The sequence below is a fragment of the Poecilia reticulata genome, chromosome 15 (assembly GCF_904066995.2).
Source record: "Poecilia reticulata chromosome 15, P_reticulata-male-v2, whole genome shotgun sequence".
Taxonomy (NCBI): domain Eukaryota; kingdom Metazoa; phylum Chordata; class Actinopteri; order Cyprinodontiformes; family Poeciliidae; genus Poecilia; species Poecilia reticulata.
This window is the reverse complement of record NC_088844.1, coordinates 30,625,098-30,645,348: the sequence shown is the minus strand read 5'-3', so window position 1 is coordinate 30,645,348 and position 20,251 is coordinate 30,625,098. Positions and strand designations below refer to the sequence as shown.

Below are 20,251 nucleotides of genomic sequence, written 5' to 3'. Positions count from 1 at the left end.
GGAAACAAATTTAACTTCATACTCTGAGAACCAGAAACTTAAAGTCTGGTTCAGTTTTTCCCTTCATTAATGATAAACTTTTATTACATTCATTAAATCCATCATGGTAATTCAGGACGAGTTATTGTTAATTCTAAATTAATATCCTTGTTGGACTTTTATTTAAGTGTTATTGTCCTTCAGGATACATTTACCTAACGCTGAATAAATGAAATGTACATCATGCAGCAAAGGAAGTTAGAAGATCTGACATTTATCCATTATGGAGATGATCGGTTCTGGACGGGCGATGAGCCTTATTGCATAATAAATACTGAAGAATGACTGATATCATTAATGGTACAGGGGAGAAGCTTTTTAGTTATCTAGCTTTGCTAGCAAAGTCGTTAGCCAGCAGCTAGCTAATAGCACAACAACAACAGCCTAATGTCTGTGTGATAGAAATACTGAATCGTTAGATAAGAACAGTTTCTCCTCACCTGGTTGTCTCCTCCCCTCAGTAGTTCTTCAGAGAAAGACGCAGAGGCCTGTCAGTGTCTGTTGTATTTCATTACCTCTCTGCTTAAACCGCGACTCCGAGCTGAAGCAGAAACGATACTTCAACGTTTTCCATCATCTGACAAGCAACAAGTCTATGTGGCGGGAGCAGTGTGATAAGAATTGGTAACTTAAATTTAAAAGCACTATTTTAATAAAGATAAAATTGGTTGCAATGACTACTAAAAAGTTACCTTTAAGGCACACAGACCCGCTACAGATGAGGCTTGAGACAATCTCACAATTCAACAATTTTATTTATTCCACAATTGGTTAATCAAAAATACTAATCTAAAATCACTCACACCTTAAAAGTCAGTTATGGCTCAACTCCGAGACGGGAGTGAAATTCGGGGTGGTGTCCTAAAAGAAAAGAGAAACAGCAAACGAAACAAAGCAAAACTAAAGAAAATCACGCACCAAACCAGAAGCAGTTCCACCACCAACACCACGAGCTGGCCGCTCCTGTTAAATAGAAGAAACATTCAAAATTAAATACAATTATACAGTTCAGTCCACAACAACTCAAGCAGCAATAGTCCGAATTAAAAGTCCGTCCTGGGAGGAACCGATCCGCTGTAGCAGACGCCACTCAAAGCGGCACTAGAAGGATCAGTCCGAGCTGGTCACCAATCAGCCCAAATCAGCCACACTGGACCAGTGATAGGAGCCGCTTTACGCAGATCCGGACGGCGGGCATGAAGCCAGCAAGCAGGACGACAGGTGGACAACCAGGACAGCAGGCAAACAGCCGGTCAGGGACAAACAGCAGCGGCTATCAGAAATAAATGTTAGAAATGGAATCTAAAAACATGCAAACTGCAGCACTTCACTTACCGCTGAGCTCTTTATGTAGAGCCTCTAACAGGAAGGAGGAGACGTGGAGCCTGGATGTACAACACAAGCTGAGCTAAAGCTAAGCTAACAAATGTCAGGTGTGGGAAGATTCTGACCAGAGGGACGATTGATCAGCGATCAGAGTGTCGTTAAGCGCATTGTTTGAGCGCGCGCATTAATTTGCAGCCGTTATTCAGAAAATGTAAATGAATCACAAGTAATAAGCTTGCTTAAGAGAGATGAAGCCTGCCTTACCTAGCGTGCAGCACCAACAAACGCAGAGGTCTGAACCGGAAGGAAAACGTCATGCCAACCAGGTGAGGGAGGCACTTTATATACAGGCAGCCAGCGAGCGCCACAGCCAATTAGATTCAGGCACTTGTGTGGTGCGTTCAAAGCCTACAGGGCATCCTGTCATCTACTTGACTTTATTCACCAAAAACGTTTTTTATAATTCACCAAAAACTGTTCTGTAATCTGGAACGTTCGCTACGTTGAGCCTCTCACGCCGCCACTGCGTAAGTCCACCTCGCTGCAGCAAACAGGAAGGTGCGGGACGGACCACTGTCAGCCTCATACCTTATATGGAAATGGGACCATTGCACTCCGGAAGTGAAGGGGGCGCTATTTTCCTAATTTCTAGTATAAATACCTTAAAGAAGCGGGTTTGAGATGCCGATTGAAAGAAGTTTGAGGGTTCATGTGTTCGGCACACGATCCAAATGGAAAAGGCGCAAAGTCAGCAAAAGGTATTTTACCTTCTTTAAAATTTTATCACATAGTAAATCAATACGCTTTTCTAGATGACGTTGAGCATATAATAAACAGCTGTAGACTATTGAAATGCGTAATTCATAGAAGGTAAGGTTAAATTTAGCATGTAGCATAGCTAATTATTTCCCTGCAGGGCACCATTAGATAAAATAGAAAAGTAAATAAAATGTATAATTGATAAGTGTATTTTATGCTCAAACTTTGTTTTTTATTTTATTTAACAGATCCACGTTTCTATTTGTAACATTCGTAACGGAGAGAAGATTATTCCGGATATTTCTGTCCTCTTTGCTCATACAAAGCCGATGAGTCGTTCAAGGTACAGAATCACATAACAAGAACTGCTACGGTTCAACATAACGGTATGTAAGCTACACTTACACTATCATTTATTTATTTACCTTCTTAACAGTTTTGTAGTTGGTTTTTTTTTCATAAAAAGACTAGAAAAAGGTTAATCCTTTTTGAAATATGTTTTGCACGCCAACATTTCTGGAAAGTCTAACACTTTTTATAAACTAAAAGCTGCCATCATAGGTGGGTGTAGTTCCCTCATAGCCATTATTCTGGTGATAGTCTTGCAATGCACCTGTTTTTCTGTAATTTTCAGATGCCTTTGGATGTACTGGAAGCTGTTCTCCAGAGGTGATACTAGCACAGGGAGATGCAGCTTACCTCACCTTGGCATTAACCTGCAAGCGCTTTAAAGCCATTGTGTCTGACCCAATGTTCAGGAAGAGGACTCGCTTTGCTTGGCTGGATGGTAAGAACCTTTGACTTTTTTCCACATAAAACATGTTAAATTAGATTTAAACTACATGAAATTTATCATTCATTTACAGGTGAGATCAACTGGGGTAAATTTTCAAAGTCATTCAAGGCAGAAAACCGGATTCCTTTTGCAGTTGTTACGTGTTCTTCCTGTAACCGGCAATATAAAGACTGTGTGGGCTTCACTGGAAATGGAAGACGAGGAGATTACCCTCGTTACTACTGTGATGGCAGACCTGGACACTGCCCTGGATGTCAGTACTGAATGCAAGGAGAATAATAGTTGTTTTCCACAGTCTTTCACACATTTCAGTTGTCACACATTGTTCTTTTTTGGTGACATCTTTGTAAATCTGTTCTGCTGACATTTGGATTTGTTCTGTCATCCTTTAGTTTTTCACAATGTGTTCTTTAAACATTATGTAAATTTTTAGTGTTCCTTTTGTTGTAGTTCAGTTGATTTATATTATTTAGTTTTTGGTAGAACTGTTGTTCCAGGAAAAGTAACATTGTGGCTCTAATATATTAAAGAGAAAGTAGAACCAATAAAGTAGTTGTAAATATATTGTAACAGCATTGTTTAACAATTGGATAACCTTGTTTTAAAATTTGAAATACAAGCAAAGATAATACCTTTCAGTATTTCATGTGTAACGTTTCATATACTTTAACAATGACTGGAAGAAATAAAAATTGTCTTTGCAAACCTCAGTCGTTTATGTTTTAGCAATCAGAATCAACAGTTTTATTTAAATAAAGCAACCAAATACAGAAACATGTTCAGTTAGAAACATACCATAATACAAAGATTAAAGGTATGCTGAGCGACGGTGGAGACCGGGTGGAGGTGATGGAAACTCGGGTGAGGAGCAGTTGTTCACATCAAGCCGGACTTTATGAAGGGTAATTCAAGAAGATGAGGAGACCGGCGCCGATAGGCTGAGACGGAGGCGCATGATGAGCTGATTGGGTGAATTGAAGAGCGTTAGAATGTACACATAAGCCTGATTTATTATCTGGTGACTTCAAAGAAGCTTTTCATACAGAAACAATGATTAATCCACAGTGGATCATTCTCTTGTCAAATAAACTTTCTAAAACCTATTTTCTCTGAGTGTTTCCAGTTTGAAGCTACATTTAAAGTTTAGAAAAGTCTCTCTGGGTTTTGCAACAATTGAATATTTGAGCGCAGTTTGTGATCAAATACAACTGGTAGAGTTGATATAGAATTTCTAAATTGAATAGTGGGACACCAGTCCAGTGTCTTTTATCAGATTACTGGTTAAGCTGGAGTCCTTACAGGAAAGGTTCCAATGAGACTTTATGGTAAACAATGACAATAGTTGAGCTCACCTGCAACCAAGCATAATAGTTTTTGGCACTAGTTATATTTTAGATTTAAATTTATTTATTATAAGAGTACGTTTCACTACATCACAATCTATTAATTGAACTACAGCGTTCTTGAAGTATTTGGTATCTGTTTTCTATGGACTGGTGATCTGCCCAGGGTCATGCGTGCGTGTATGATAATTAATGGATGGATAAATGTGTTCCTAAATATTTTTTAAGCCTTTTGTTTCAGCTAGATTGGGTGACAATAGATAAATACATATACATAATAATTCATTATTGTTGCTTGTTTTAAGTTGTTTATTACTAATGTGATTTTAACATTAAAAAAACAATAGTTTTAATTATTTTTTTAAAGGGACATACCACGTTACATTTTTATTTCTATTATTATTATTATTATTATTATTATTAACGCGGCTGGTACAGGAAATAGCGCCACTAGCGCCCCCTTCACTTCCGGATTGCAATGGTCCCATTTCCATATAAGGTAAGAGGCTGACAGTGGTCCGTCCCCGCCCCTTTCTGCATGCTGCAGCGAGGTGGACTTGTACCTATTTGGAAATGGGACCATTGCACTCCGGAAGTGAAGGGGGCACTATTTCCCATATTGTCCGCGTTCTTCCGTTTAAATTAGTTGAGGGCGGCCAAAACAAACGACAAGACAGCAGAGCGTCCAAAGCGCTGCAGCTCCAAACAATCAGTTGCCTGAAACAGAAAACCCATTAACGGTGGATCCAGATAAAACAAATCAAAAGCTAAATAGCAGGTAGCTTACCCAGGGGTGGAAACACAGCCCAACCCGGGAGGAAGCGGGTCAGCAGGTGAGAACCAGACGGAAGCCGCACGCCACAGCAACCCCCAGCTGCAGCCGGCGACGCCATCAGAGCAACACTGCAGAAACGCACGACAGGTGTAGCACCCAAAAACCAACCATGATCTCAGCCATGGATAGAAAAACTGCCACTTACGATCGCAGACGAGTCGACCAAACCGACATGTAGCCGCAGACCGTAGCAACAGTGTGAGAAACAAAGACGCACCACCCTGCAGCGGCCCGCCCAACTATAAATGCATTCGCCCCGCCCACCAATTAACGGTGCCGGGTGCACAGAGTGGGGGAGGGAGGAACACCGTCCCACCACACTAATTTAAGTGAAGCCGCTTAATTTAATTTATTAAAAGTTATTGAGGCCTCAGACAGTGGATAAATGTAGATGCATTTATCTGCGTAATTTGTGATGGGATCTGGATTCACGGTGAATATTAACTAAACCGCATAAAATGCAACTAAATAGCCGATGTTGATATGATTGTAATTTCAGGATAAAAATAGTACATGAACGATTTTTTTATGTTGTCGGTCAAGATAACGGATAACAAAAAAAGTCTAGCGCCACCTGCCGCCCTGACACCAACTCACACATCTTCATTCAGTCTTACTTGTAAATCGATGTTTCTTTTCTTGGACATTTTGATGTTAACTTGTCGATGTCTCAGTTTTATTCGCTGGGAAAATCAATAAGCAGCTTGAGGTGACTCTGCTGCTCTCTAGTGGCGAGAAGCCGTAATGTTGGCTGGTAATAATCGGAATGCATTATGGGAGATGTAGTTTGGTGTCAATTCGTGCTGAAAACCTATTTTAAGTCAATCACGGGCCTATAAGACGCAGGGTGGGGGTGGGGGGGGGGGGAAGGGGGCACATAAAATGACACGGAATATTAGAATATTTTATAGTCTGATCATTGAAATAATCGATTCATGAACTGGACAAACAGAGATAATCTGTAAATAATTTTATTAGCCCAATTGTAAATAGTATAAACAATTACAATCATATATTCTTGCTTTCTTTCTGTATGTAACATGCAAAGTACAGTGGGTTCTGGCACGTGACATCCAAAGATAATCCTACACTGTACAAGATTATAACAGAAAAACTATATAGCAATCAGAAGTAGAAAAATCTAACTCAAGATGTGGAAATAGGAGGAATAGGAAGGCTGGTTACTGAATACAGAACACTCATATGTTAGAACACAGAACATGAACCAGTTACTTATAGTAACTTATTTGAATAGATAATAATTGAGGATGAATAATTATTATATGCATACAGTAGCTCTGCTTACTACCATTCAGTGATTTGGAGGTGACAGATGTTCAGCTTCGACCCTTCACTACTGGAAGGGTTGGAGAAAGAATGTTTCTTTCTCCCCAGAGACATTGGATTCATCATAGTTCCTGAACTACATGGTTTAAAATAAAACTAAGGTTGCCGTCGTTTTGTAGAAGGAGCTCCCTTTCTTCATTACTCAAACTAGCTTCTTCCTCCAAGACTGCAGATAAATCACTCATATCTTTGCTTAAATTGCTCACAACTTTCTCACCTTATGTGTATTCAGTCTTGTTTAACTTTCAGGTTACTCACAAGATGGCACCAGCATTTTACCCAGTTACTTCAGACAATAACTGCAACACTCTGCAATGCCGCAGAATTTATAGCAGTCTGTAAGAATTTATTAATTGTTAAAAATTAAGAGCTAAGAGCACAGAAACAGTGTGGAACCAGAACAAGACCTGAAGAGCCCAAACCCAGCATAGAGAGGTTCAGTGAATGTGGTTTTGAAGGTGTGGAGGTGGATCAGAGAGTCAGAGGAGACTCTGTAGAAGGACAGAATGCCAGCAGGACAGTTCACATACACTGATACTCTGTCAGAGACACAGGAGGAGATAGAGTTTTCTTTGCCATTGTGCCAGACAGAGTAACCACCACTATCAGAGCAGAACAGCCTCCAGGAATGATCATTCCATCCAAAAATATTGGCTTCATCGTCTCCTTTCCTCTTGATTCTTCTGTAACACACTGATATATTAGCTTTCCTCTCCACTCAACCTCCAGTAACAGCGACCAGTCAGACCAGTTGTAGACAGAAGCTGAGGCTCATCAAATCTGTCTGGATGATCAGGATATGACTGAAGCTTCTCCTTCCATGTCACCTTCCTGTTGCCTTCAGACAGTTTCAGTTTTCTGCTCACTGTGTTTGTGTCGATGGTGAGTTGACAGGAATCTGATGGAGAACAACACAATGCAGCTTCAGTTATTGATCATTTATTGATCTTTGATGACTCCTGAAAGAGTGATGTGGCAGTTTGAGCTGCTTTGTTGTCATTAATCAGATGAAAACACACTTACATCTCCAAGGACCTGGTGTCAACCATCGGACTCCAGCAGGCTCCACCCTGAAAGGAGGAGGGGGGTCAGACCATCAGTTTCAGCAGTAAACATGGACATTAACATGTAACCAAGGCGTAGGAACGAGTCTGTCTTTGGGGGCGACGCATATCGGAAACCTGACAGATCAGTAAATAGTTTGAGCAGAAATGTCAAATATTGTGCCATCAACACATCAGTAATGCGTACTCTAATCTGACCCTTTTTTCAGTAACAAATATTCTAACATGTTATTATTTAGAATCCAATAATCAGATTAAAGTTATGCACTCACATACCATAATGACCGTCATTCCAGGATGAAAACTCACTTTATCATTTGCCTCATAACTAGCAAGATAAATACTCTGGTAGCACAGAGCCTACCAGATTCTGATATATGTTATTGGTCAAAATGCATTGATATAAATTGACTGGTAATTGAACAGGTTCTACCTCTTTCTAAAACCAAAGTAGAAAACGGCCCATAAAATAGAACTCAGCAGCTTTAAACTCAATACATCAGTTTGACCAACAAAACTAAAATCTAAAACAAGTTTAGTTCTTCTTGAACATCTCTACATCAGTTCAACAGTTTGATCTACAAAATAAATAAAAATGACACTTTTCACATCTAACAGACCTTTAGCTCCTCACTGTTAACTCAGTCTCACTTCCAGCTCTGCATTCAGTAACTTACCAAACATGAGCCATAAAAAACACTGAAGCAAAAAGACTAAATGTTTTTATTCTCCTGTCATTTTCAGCCTCAAACATTTAACTAAAATATCTACAGATATGTGTTTCTGTCTCTTCCTCCCTCTGATTCTCTGAAGCCTGAAGTTCCTGCAGGGATTCATGGATTTACAACAGACACTACAGTAATGTCAGAATGTGAACTAAATATAAAAAGTATGATCATACAGAATGAAAATTTAAACAACTTAATTTTCAGATATACATTATTATACATCTCAACTCTATTTACTGTGTAACAAAAATGTCACTAATTTATTTTTAAACCTCTCAAGCACTTTTTTTATCATCTTCTAACCATTAACCTTACAGTGTGGAAATAATGAAAAAAATATTGAAACATTGAAATAAATCAACCTGACATCAGTCTTCACCTGTTCTCCTTTCTGGTTTTATTGAAATTAATATAATGTTTATATCTTCACACCCTGAAACTCCACCTGGCTCTCCTATGCCTGATCTGCTCCTCTCATAATAAAATAGTTTATTTAAAAATTAAAAACAGTTAATACATATTTCAATAAACTAAATGAAGACCTCACCAGAGCTTCTTCACCTAAATTGATCATTCTAGCACTTCTCCTAAATATCTATATAATATAATATAATATAATATAACATAACATAACATAACATAACATAACATAACATAACATAACATAACATAATATAATATAATATAATATAATATAATATAATATAATATAATATAATATAATATAAATACATGTTAAGTGGTCAGTATGATCAGGTGTTGCTCACTTTAAATAATAAAAAGACTCATTTTGCTGCTGTTTCAGTCTCTTTCTAAATCATTCTGACTAGACTAGCTAACTTTTAAACAAAGTTAGCAGTAATACTTTGGACATGTGACTCTCCCAGAATTAAAACAGCTTAACCAAAAAGATTTAGTTCTATATATGAAAGTAAACTGACAAGATGTTATAACCGAGCGATATTCATGGCAACATTCCTGACAGACAATTTACCTCATTCAGACTGTCTGCTGCCTTTACTCTGAGCCGTTCAGGGGGTGGGTGGGGGGGGGTGAGAAGAGCGCTCTGCTGATGCACTGTTAGCGCCTTCAAATAAAAGCATGCGAGTGGAAGATTTAAAAATTCTTCGCAACTGCGGTGAAATTATTGAGGGGGACGAATGTGACTGTCTCCAATATTGGGGGGGACATGTCCCCCTCGTCCCCCCCGCTTCCTACGCCTATGCATGTAACACACACACATTGTCCTCCACTGAGACAGTCCAACATTTGGACACGTCCACTTGTTGTAATAAGAGCTGAGAGCAGACAGACAGCTGGACTGTTATGATGATGATGATGATGATGATGATGATGATGATGATGATGATGATGATGATGATGATGATGATGATGAAAACTGTAAACTCCAGAGGATGTAGGAAGGACAGTTGGTGCTGCTGCAGCTCCAACAGAGAGGAGAATGGAAGTCCCTCAGTAACAACCTGAAGAAACTCACTGAAGCCTAAAGGAGGCGAGTTGAGAGGGGTGTGCTTATATCTTTAACTTTAATAATTTTGTAGTCAGAACTTTGGCTAGGCCAGCTACCTTCAACCTGACAGCAGGCTCTTTCTGCTCCTCATCTCGGCAAAATACCAAGAGGCTTCCATCCATTAGTAACTTAGCCATGCTGATGTCTCTGCTCCGATTGTTCAGTGGTAAACTGAACAATCCCATTCTCCAGATTTACTGTACAACAACTATTGAATAGTACATTTCTAATAAAGGGATTCCAATAAATCCCTTCACCAACACCTGAATCAAATGAATGAATCATTACCAGGCCTCTGCAGAGCTGAATGATGCTGATAAGTGAGTTCAGCCATTTGATTCAGGTGCTAAAAAGTGAAGCATCTGAAGTAGCAAGACAGCACCCCGGAGGACTGAAGTCGTAAAGAACTACAATGAGCTCTTAGTGTCAGTCTTCCTGGCAGCTGGATTTTGTTCTGCTTCAACTTTTGTCAGTAACAGAAAATGCAATAAATACTTCATGTCTGGTTTCAAAATAAATACTTGAAGTCAAATTCAAAACCCACATCTTACTACCTGCTGTTCACAAAAAGCAAAAATATGAAGACAGAGAAAAAACATAACTCAAGAAACATTTTAAAACAGATTTAAATGCTTTCCAACAGACTGCCTAAAGACATTTCTCCTCTGCTCCTCCATCAGTTCCTCCATACCTCAGAGTTTCCAGTCTCCAGTTTGGATCCTTCTGTCCAGCCGACAGCAGCTTCACTCCTGAGTCTCCTGGATGATTGTAGCTCAGGTCCAACTCTTTCAGATGGGAGGGGTTAAAGGTCAGAGCTGAGGCCAGAGAAGCACAGCCTTCCTCTGAGATCAGACAGCCTGACAAGCTGCAGACACACAATTCAACACATGATGAGAAACGGAGAACTGAGGGAGAACCCCAGGTCTAACTGGTCTTATTTATTTATTTATTTAATTATTTAATTATTAATTTCTTTGGTAATAGAGGCACTATTTAGCAGTAGTCTGGCAGGAAGGGAGCAGGTAGAAGTTGGGGTAGACATGCCGCAAAGGAACTGAGGATGAGAATCGAACTTGGGAGGTACCCTCAAGTCTGTAGTTTGTGCATGTGAGTGCCACTCTAATGACTGTGTCATGCGACAAAACTCACGAAACTGGCATTTAACTGGTTAATAACAGAATAAATAAACTGTATTTTGTTCTATTGGTAATGAAATTAACATTTGTCACATGAAGGATGCAGCAATCTGTCAAGTGCCCAGAGTTACACCATCAGTCAAGCATGACCCCACCTTTCTACTTCACTCTCTCCTTGGTCCTTTGAGCCAAGAGTAATGAAACCAGCCATGTTTATGTGGATGCTGAGTCTAAGCATGGTTAACCATGTCATAGTAGGAGATCGAGTCCTGCACAACTGTCATTCTTCCATGGCTCATGTGTGGTGCGACTAAAAATGCCACCACAGTGGCTGTTGTTTTTTTTAATTAATTTTGAAATATTTTTATGTACAATTTATTCTATTTTCTAAAACCATCCATCCATCCATTTTCTTCCGCTTATCCGGGTCGGGTCGCGGGGCAGCAGTTTCAGAAGGGAGGCCCAGACTTACCTCTCCCCAGCCTCTTCCAGCTCCTCCAGGAACCCCAAGCGTCCGAATCGTCCCTCCAGCGTGTCCTGGGTCTCCCCTCCTCCCGGTGGGACCTGAACTCCTCACCAGGGAGGCGTCCAGGAGGCATCCTGACCAGATGCCCGAGCCTCAACTGGCTCCTCTCGACGTGGAGGAGCAGCGGCTCTATCTGAGTCCCTCCCGGATGACCGAGCTTCTCTCTCTAAGGGAGAGCCCAGCCACCTGCGGAGGAGGAAACCCATTTCGGCCGCTTGTACCGTGATCTCGTTCTTTCGGTCATGACCCAAAGCTCATGACCATAGATGAGGGTGGGAACGTAGATCGACCGGAAATCAGAGCTTCGCTTTTTGGCTCAGCTCTCTCTTCACCACGACGGACCGGTACAGCGCCCGCTTCACAGTAGACGCTGCCCAATCCGCCTGTCGATCTCCCTCCTTCTTCCCTCATTCGTGAACAAGATACTTAAACTCTCCACTTGAGGCAGGACGACCCCCTGACCCGGAGAAGGCACTCTACCCTTTTCCGGCTCAATTTATTATTTGTTTCTAAAACAATAATAAATTACATTTATTTGCAGTTCGGCATGTTAACCTGCCCATATTTATAGTACTTTCCTGAAGCGGGGATGAGAGCAAGTCCACCTCGCTGCAGCAACAGGAAGGCGCGGGACGGACCACTGTCAGTCTCTTACCTTATTGGAAATGGTACCATTGCACTCCGGAAGTGAAGGGAGCGCTATTTTCTATACTTCTGTTTTTATATTATCTTTTAAAATCTGTGATATATTTTCACCTTTAGGAAGGAGTTTCACTCTCAGCATGTATTTGAACTTCTCTCTTTTATTTACTTCACCAAACTCACAGTTTTTAACAAATTCTGTAGCTTTTGATGTTCTTCTAAATCTGCTTCTTAGTCGCATCTTTTCGGGCCTGCAGTGCTACTGCCTCTAGTGGCGTGGGGGTGGCAACACAACTAATATAATTACATTACTAAATCAGAATACCACAAAGTCGTTATTATTTATTATTAATTCTAGGATTACTGAAACAGTAAAAGATAAATTATGTTATAAAACACCATATTTTTTTCATTTTCTTAAGGATGTAGAGCTAATTAAATGACAATACTTTACATTATAAATAATTTTAATATATCTCCATCAATTATAGGAGGAATAAAAGACATAAGAGACATGAAAAACAACATGATCAACTATAATAAAAATACAATTTGCAATGTATACGTAAGAAATTTAATTGAGCAAAAGTCAATAACAACAAATGAATTATAGAAGAATAACAACCCAGGTTGTTATAATCAGGGTTTTTAAACAGATATAAGCAAAAATTCACATTTTTGTTTTTACAGTGCCAAGTACATTATTTTGAGACTTTTTGTTGGTAGAGTCTTATATATAGAACAAAATAAAATGAAACTATTTAATTTATCAACGAGGAAATTTTCCTTTGACTCTAAATCGATAAATCATTCATGAATCACATTATTACACGGCCCGTCTGTGGCGACGATACCAAAAAAATTTATCCTGCAGAAACTTTATGTCCTACAAAGATGGCATGAGGCTCTAAAAGTGCCTATATGGAGCAGTGCTGGCCACATGTTTGTACATAATGTTCCCACATGTGCAGCTGGGCTCAGGAATCTTATGTGCAGATTATCTGTGTCATGCAATAATATAATTGTAATTATAATAAATCCTGCTTTTAGTACAGTGAGATTCTCTTCAAGATTATGGAATCATTGGCGTCATTTATTTGTGACTCGGTGAATAATATCATGTCATGTTTATTTTTCTCTTATTTTGCTTTTACCTTTTTTCTATGGACCTTTTAACATCTGGAATAAAGATATGATTGATTGATTATATCTTTATGATCAATCAATCATAATTGATTGATTGATTGATTGATTGATTGATTGATTGATTGATTGATTGATTGATTGATTATCAACAATTTGTGAATAGAGCAAAATACTTAGCATGCTATAGGTAAATATTATTTAGTTTGGTTAAGAATAATTATTGCACCGTCAATAATGATGTCTAATAGATGTTCTTAGTTACCAGAGGAAACAGTAACACCTTCATGAGGTCAGAGGTCAAACTGATGAATGCTGCTCTGCTCTGTCTGCGTTCGTCTCCCTGATTTCTGCACATTCGTTTTGTAGTCATCCGCCTTTATTGAGGCGCCGTTTGGGGTTTGGCATCGGCGCCCATTTCACCTCCTGCTGTGGCAAGAGGGCCACGCCTGGTCCTGATGTTTTTAACTTGTATTTCTATTGTTAGTTTTCCATTTCTTTACTTACTTTGTTTACAGCCCTTTTTGTTCTTTATTTAGTCGGGCTGACGGTTTTTCTTTTCTTAGGTTTAAGATTAACTTGTTTTGTTGTTGTTAGCAGTTGCTGAGGTCCGGTGGCGGTGTTGGTGTGGTGATGGTGTTTTCCTCTTCTGCGTGCTGTGATTCTTGAGTTTGGGTCTCACTGCGTCTGGTGTTTTAAAGGGTTTCTCGGGGTTTTTTTTTTTTGTTTGCTGTGTTTGGATGCCATCCCCAAGTGTCCCCTGCTGCCGGTAACCTCAGCTACTGCAGCTCATTTGATTTCCTTTGTTTTTAATTCTTAAACTGGTTTTAAAAAGAATTTGTTTTTTGTAAACTTGAAACTTTCTCAGATGTTTCAGTATTCGCATAACCGAACCTGTGTGCCTTAAACAAAAGGTAATATTTTCTGGGTGAAATTCCCAGGGCGGCGTTGTTGAGCAATTTATTAAAACTAAAATTTCACAAAATCTGAGTTTCAGTGTCAACACTAAGTGTAACAATAATGACCAAAATAAAACGCTCCTGTGGTTGTCCAGAGACCGACACTTCGGAGCCGCAGTGAGGTGCTGTCAACCCGCCTCTTTTTAAAACATCCTCGACTCGATTCTCCACCGTCCGTAGAAGTAAAACCTATTTTTATTGTTGTTGATAATTTTGTTTTTCATGTCATTTCTTTTCTTCCTCCAATAAGTGATGGAGATATATAGATATTATTTATAAAGTATAAAGGTGTTATTTATGTCACCTAACTAGCTTTACACCCTGAAGAAAAATATGGTATTTTAGAAGATAATTTCTTTCACGTTGCCAGTAATAGCGAAATTAATGGTAAATAAAGATTTTGTGGTATTCTCGTTTAGTGACATAATTACATTAGTTGTGTTGCCACCCCCTCGCCACTAGAGGCAGTAGCACTGCAGGCCCGAAAAGATGCGACTAAGAAGCAGATTTAGAAGAACACCAAAAGCTACGGAATAAGTTAAAAGCTGTGAGCTGCGCTGATGTAAATAAAAAAGAGAAGTTGAAATACATGCTGAGAGTGAAACTCCTTACTACAGATGAAGTTATTTCACATATTTCAAAAGAAAATTTAAACGGAAGAACGCGGACAATAAGGGAAATAGTGCCCCCTTCACTTCCGGAGTGCAATGGTCCCATTTCCAAATAGGTAAGAGACTGACAGTGGTCCGTCCCGCGCCTTCCTGTTTGCTGCAGCGAGGTGGACTTGCTAACGGCAGCGATATGATCGTCATTGCTGGCTTGTATTTATTTACTCTTCAGGTCAGTATGCGGTTAAAAAACCTCACCAAAACTACCGCGTAAGAACATATTAATCAACCAGAATATGTCTTTGAGTTCCGGTTTCTGTGCACCGTTTTGTCAGTTTTATCAGGCGAGGTTAACGTTAGCTTGCTCTGAGAGCCGTTATATCTTAACGTCTCCATGTTTGAGTTCAATGTAAAACAATATTAAACACTGAATGGTTTGTTACCAAATAAAAAAATGCAATCTGGATGCTAACAGCAGCGCTTGGTCATCATTGCTGACTTCTGTTTATTTATTCTTCAGATTGTGTGTCATCACTGTTACAGCAGTCCTTACACTCGGGACTTGTAACACGTGTTTGTACCTGAGGGTCTCCAGGTTGCAGTTTGGACTCTCCAGTCCAGCAGAGAGAAGCTTCACTCCTGAATCCTGCAGGTTGTTGTTACTCAGGTCCAGTTCTCTGAGACTGGAGGACTGGGAGCTGAGAACTGAGGACAGAACTTCACAGCTTCTCTCTGAGAGTTTGCAGCCACTCAGCCTGAGGAGACGGGGAGAAAAACATGATATGAAATAGTTCTTCATCCAGCCATCCATCCATACATCAACACATAAAATGAAGCTGAGAAAAACAAGCAGTGGTCATGGTGAGTGGAGGCTGAAGCTCAGAGTCCCTAGCACTGTAGAAGGAGTTCAGAAACAAACTCTGGAGACCTCTCGGATGGACACACGAGAAGGTAGCAGCAGCTTCTGCAGAAGAACTGGCATCAGCACTTTCAGGCACCACTGTGAAGATGTGCAATGTGGAGAAGGTGCTGGTTAAATTTTTCAGTGTCTAGCAATTTGATTCCAATTTTTAGGGTCACAATTCGACTCGGAAACAATTTTTGATTTACTGTTGGCATTATCAGATTGCATGGAGTAAGATAGAGACGTATCAATGGTGGATTTGCCTGATCCTTGTTAAAGGAGTGTGAGTTATCAGTAGCAGAGGTCGGCAGGATGGCACCATTGACAGGATTCCTCCCAGAAAGCCCCTTCTGGAGTGGAGGAGCAGACTGAGGACATGTCAGCACAGGATTTGCTTGAACTTTCCAGACGTAATGTGGGGGTTGGGAACTGGCTGCGCGGCAGGCCATTTATGCCAGCATCTTCTCTGATGACTTTATGCTCTGGGGTCTGCTCATCCTTCCATTTTGCTGGGACGGTGGGTGGTGGTGAAAGACTGAATCGGTAACATGAGATTTTTTAGACCCATTGAGAAAGGAGATGTATTTGATAAAGCACATGGACTAGTGATAACTGACTGACGTTAACAGAAAATCAGTCAATAAAGGAACAGAGTACTCACTCAGATACCATAAGGATTAACATATCAGGAGAAGGCAAAGAACAAAAAGAAAGGTGTGGATCATGACAGTGGTTATTATTCACAGAGAAGGTCAGAAAAAAATGACAAATGTAATGTTGAAATAACATTTGCATCATCTTGATTATGGACAGAAATCTGGTTTCTCCAGCATTGGTCACATTGTACCTGAGGGCCTCCAGGTTGCAGTTTGGACTCTCCAGTCCAGCAGAGAGAAGCTTCACTCCTGAATCCTGCAGCTTGTTGTTACTCAGGTCCAGTTCTCTGAGACTGGAGGACTGGGAGCTGAGAACTGAGGACAGAGCTTCACAGCTTCTCTCTGAGAGGGTAGAATAACTCAATCTGAGGAGACAAGGGGGGAAATTTGGTGTTCAATAATTCATGAATCATCCACCAATCCATGAAATTAAGTCAATATAAAGAACACAGCAGAAGTTTGTATTCATAGTAAATAAAAGTTGAGCAAGAAAAGTTGACCAACCTATTATTGAAATAATATTTCCATCATCCCTAATATCAGGTAATGAACAGACATATGGTTTCTCCAGCATTGGTCACATTTTACCTGAGAGTCTCCAGCTTGCAGTTTGGACTCTCCAGTCCAGTAGAGAGAAGCTTCACTCCTGAATCCTGCAGGTTGTTGTTACTCAGGTCCAGTTCTCTGAGACTGGAGGACTGGGAGCTGAGAGCTGAGGACAGAGCTTCACAGCTTCTCTCTGAGAGGTTACAGACACTCAGCCTGAGGAGACAAGGGAGGACAAAAATGCTCTTAAACAATTCATCCATTCATTAAATGAAGCTAAGATAAGGAGCAAAGCTGCTCTTTGTCTTCATATGGGATAAAAGTTGAGACAAATAGTTGAAAATTATTTTACTGAAATAATTACATCATCTCTGATAGCAAGCAATGAACAGAAATCTGGTTCCATCTGAGAACATTTTACCTGAGTGTTTCCAGATTGCAGTTTGGACTCTTCAGTCCAGCAGAGAGAAGCTTCACTCCTGAATCCTGCAGGTTGTTGTTACTCAGGTCCAGTTTTATGAGACTGGAGGACTGGGAGCTGAGAGCTGAGGACAGAGCTTCACAGCTTCTCTCTGACAGGTTACAGCCACTCAGCCTGAGGAGACAGAGAGAAAATATGGTGTTAAATAATTAATCAAATCTCATGTTTTTTTCTATCCAGTCAGCAATTTTCTTCTTAGAAAGATTAATGGAACTGTCTTATTTTACACAGCCTTATATTGCCTTTAGAGGACTTAATCCTTCAAAAGGGTTGGGCACAAACATACTGTAGAGCCTTTGGTATGAAAAGGTTTATGGGATCTTCTTTTCCACTCTTCTCACTAAATTACATAAAAAAAATCATAAAACATGCTTGTTACGGCCAGTCGCCCTTTAGGTTTTTCTTTTTCCTTACTTTTCTGTACAGCTTCAGCTTCCTGACTATAGACTTCACTGGGAACTGAATGCAGCCCTCATCCTCCTGTGTTATTTCTTGACTGAAGACTACAGCAGAGCTGATTGACACATCAATAACCTTTTTGCCACGAGTGGTCGTGACGTATTTCCGTTAAAATTTTTGCCACATAGATTGGTTCCGGGTCCCGTTTGCTCCTATTGTTTTTAACGATAACTGCAAGATCTGTACCATGAAAAAGACGCAAAACTTAAAACATCTGCGAGCTACTGGTACAACAGTTGAGTTTTTTGGTGTGCTGTTGTGTCCAGTAATTAGCCGGTACCATCCAGTGCTTAGTTTTTTCATTTTCTTGCTGATATGAAGGCAACAGCCGACTGTAGCCAAATCTTAGCGGTTTGTAGCTACCTGCTATTTCAAAGCTTGAGAATATTAAAGATCCAGTGTCAGAAATGGGAAGACGGAGGTTAAAAGGGAGAGTACATGGTTCGTTCAGTGGAATAATTTGTTGGAGGAAAATAATGCCGGAGGAAATCCACTGCTACGGGAACAGGCTGAGAACAGAGGCAGCGATTCGGCACAAGGTGAGTCAATAAGTGTGTTGATGCGTTTGTGTTATACGGAGTATGAAATTATTTTTAGGCAACTCCTTAGCTTTTGTTTATGACAATTATATAAAATACATTTAACATGCAGTCAGAGCGATGAGCCCTTCCGATACAGAGCACGGTAGCGCCGGGATGCCCATTTAGACCTCAGACTCCTAAGGGTTAAGTTATCATCAACCGTAAATGATGGTTGATGATAAAAAGATCATAACCCTAAATGTTAACCCTAAAAAGATCGAGAGAATCTCGAACAATCACTGTGCGTAAAGGTCAAGGCCATAAAACTACTGGATGCTCGTGATCTCCGGGCCCTGAAACGTCACTGCACCTCAAACAGGAATGCCACTGTCAAGGAAATAACAGCCTGGGCTCAGGAATACTTCCAGAAAGCAGCGTCAGTGAACACAATCTATCCGCCGCTGCAGCTGAAACTCCACAGTGCAAAGAGGAAGCCATTTCTAAGCTCCACAAGTTCAGCCGTTTGCACAGGACCAGGAGTCATTTCAAATGGACTGAGGCAAAATGGACGACTGTTCTGTGGTCAGATGAGTCACGGTTTGAAGTTCTTTATGGACACTGGGACGCCATGTCATCCGGACCAGAGAGGACAAGGATAACCCAAGTTGTTATCAACGCTCCGTTCAGAAGCTGCATCACTGATGGTATGGGGTTGCATGAGAGCTGGTGGCCTGGGCAGCTTGCATGTCTAGAAAGGACCATTAATGTAGAGAACTATGTTCAGGTTCTAGAACAATATATGCTCCCATCTAGACGTCGTCATCTCTTTCAGGGAAGACCCTGCATTTTTCAACAAGATGATGCCAGACCACATTCTGCAGCAACCATAACATCATGGCTATGTAGGAGAAGGATCCGGGTACTGAAATGACCAGCCTGCAGTCCAGATCTTTCACCTATAGAGAACATTTGGCGCATCATAAAGAGGAAGGTGCGACAAAGAAGGCCCAAGACGATTGAACAATTAGAGGCTTGATGGGAGAGCAGTCCTATTTCTAAACCTGAGAAACTGGTCTCCTCTGTCCCCAGACGTCTGAGTGTTGGAAGAAGAAGGGGAGATGCCGCACAGTGGTAAAAATGGCCTTGTCCCAACTTTTTGGGAGTTGTTGACGTCATGAAATTTTGAAACATATTTTTCCCTTAAAATGATACATTCTCTCAGTTTAAACTTTTGATCTGTGATTTGTGTTCTATTGTGAATAAATATTGGATGTTGGCACCTCCACATCATTGCATTCAGTTTTTATTCACAATTTGTTTAGTGTCCCAACTTTTTTGGAATCCTGTTTGTATATTAAAAGTGTATTTTTAATATAATGACAGAATTAGTACACAAAATATACTAATCAAGCTCTTGAATACTACATAAAAAAGCATACTTAAAGTATACTAAGTACTTCTTGAAGTTGTTCCAAAAAAGTATGTTGAAGTATACTAAAAATTTTAAATTAACACTATTTAAATACTATTAAAAATATACTAAGAGCAAAAAAGTTGTACCAAAATAGTACAGTTTAAGTACATTAATCAAAGTATACTAAAGTATGTTAAAATTTAATATACTAAAGTATACTTTTTTTTACTAGGGCTTGTAGTGGACTCTGACATAATTTCATAATTTTAACACTACTCTTAGTTTGTTGGTTTCCTCATTCTTTCATCTTATTTAGTAGTTAATTTGATTGTTACTAACTTAACGAGTTTGTTGATTAAATTGTTAACTTTAAAGTTGAATTATTTTTGATAATGATAAACGTGTATTTGAGAGAATTTTGTATTTATTCAATTGATGTGTGGTGCCTTGCTCCTCAAAACACCTATTTAAATTTAGTATGAAAAAAC

General features: G+C 39.9%; 1 protein-coding gene and 1 long non-coding RNA gene across 3 annotated transcripts; one reads left to right on the top strand and one right to left on the bottom strand.

Moving 5' to 3' along the window:
- Window positions 1-1,913: 1,913 nt before the first annotated feature.
- LOC145555235 (uncharacterized) lies at window positions 1,914-3,286 on the top strand. Of its 2 annotated transcripts, XR_014091342.1 has the most exons (4): window positions 1,914-2,123; window positions 2,373-2,510; window positions 2,759-2,911; window positions 2,991-3,286. It is a non-coding gene; the product is annotated as an uncharacterized LOC145555235 (long non-coding RNA). The 2 variants fall into 2 exon arrangements; XR_014091341.1 differs by lacking the exon at window positions 1,914-2,123 and having other exon boundaries at window positions 2,150-2,510.
- Window positions 3,287-7,146: 3,860 nt separating this feature from the next.
- Window positions 7,147-16,697, bottom strand: LOC103477369 (uncharacterized). Its single transcript, XM_081616637.1, has 4 exons — window positions 15,364-16,697; window positions 10,460-10,633; window positions 7,469-7,515; window positions 7,147-7,343 (listed from the first exon to the last, which is right to left on the bottom strand). Exons 1-4 carry the CDS (start codon window positions 15,591-15,593, stop codon window positions 7,147-7,149), a joined length of 648 nt encoding a protein of 215 aa, XP_081472763.1. The 5' UTR covers window positions 15,594-16,697.
- Window positions 16,698-20,251: the final 3,554 nt, after the last annotated feature.

Excerpts from the sequence above, each read along its gene's own strand:
- LOC103477369 (XM_081616637.1), bottom strand. The coding sequence starts at position 15,593 with ATGGATGGCTGGATGAAGAACTATTTCATATCATGTTTTTCTCCCCGT. Across the intron at positions 7,516-10,459 it reads TGGAGACTGGAAACTCTGAG|GGTGGAGCCTGCTGGAGTCC; the intron begins GTATGGAGGAAC and ends TCCTCCTTTCAG. Across the intron at positions 7,344-7,468 it reads GACACCAGGTCCTTGGAGAT|ATTCCTGTCAACTCACCATC; the intron begins GTAAGTGTGTTT and ends GTTCTCCATCAG.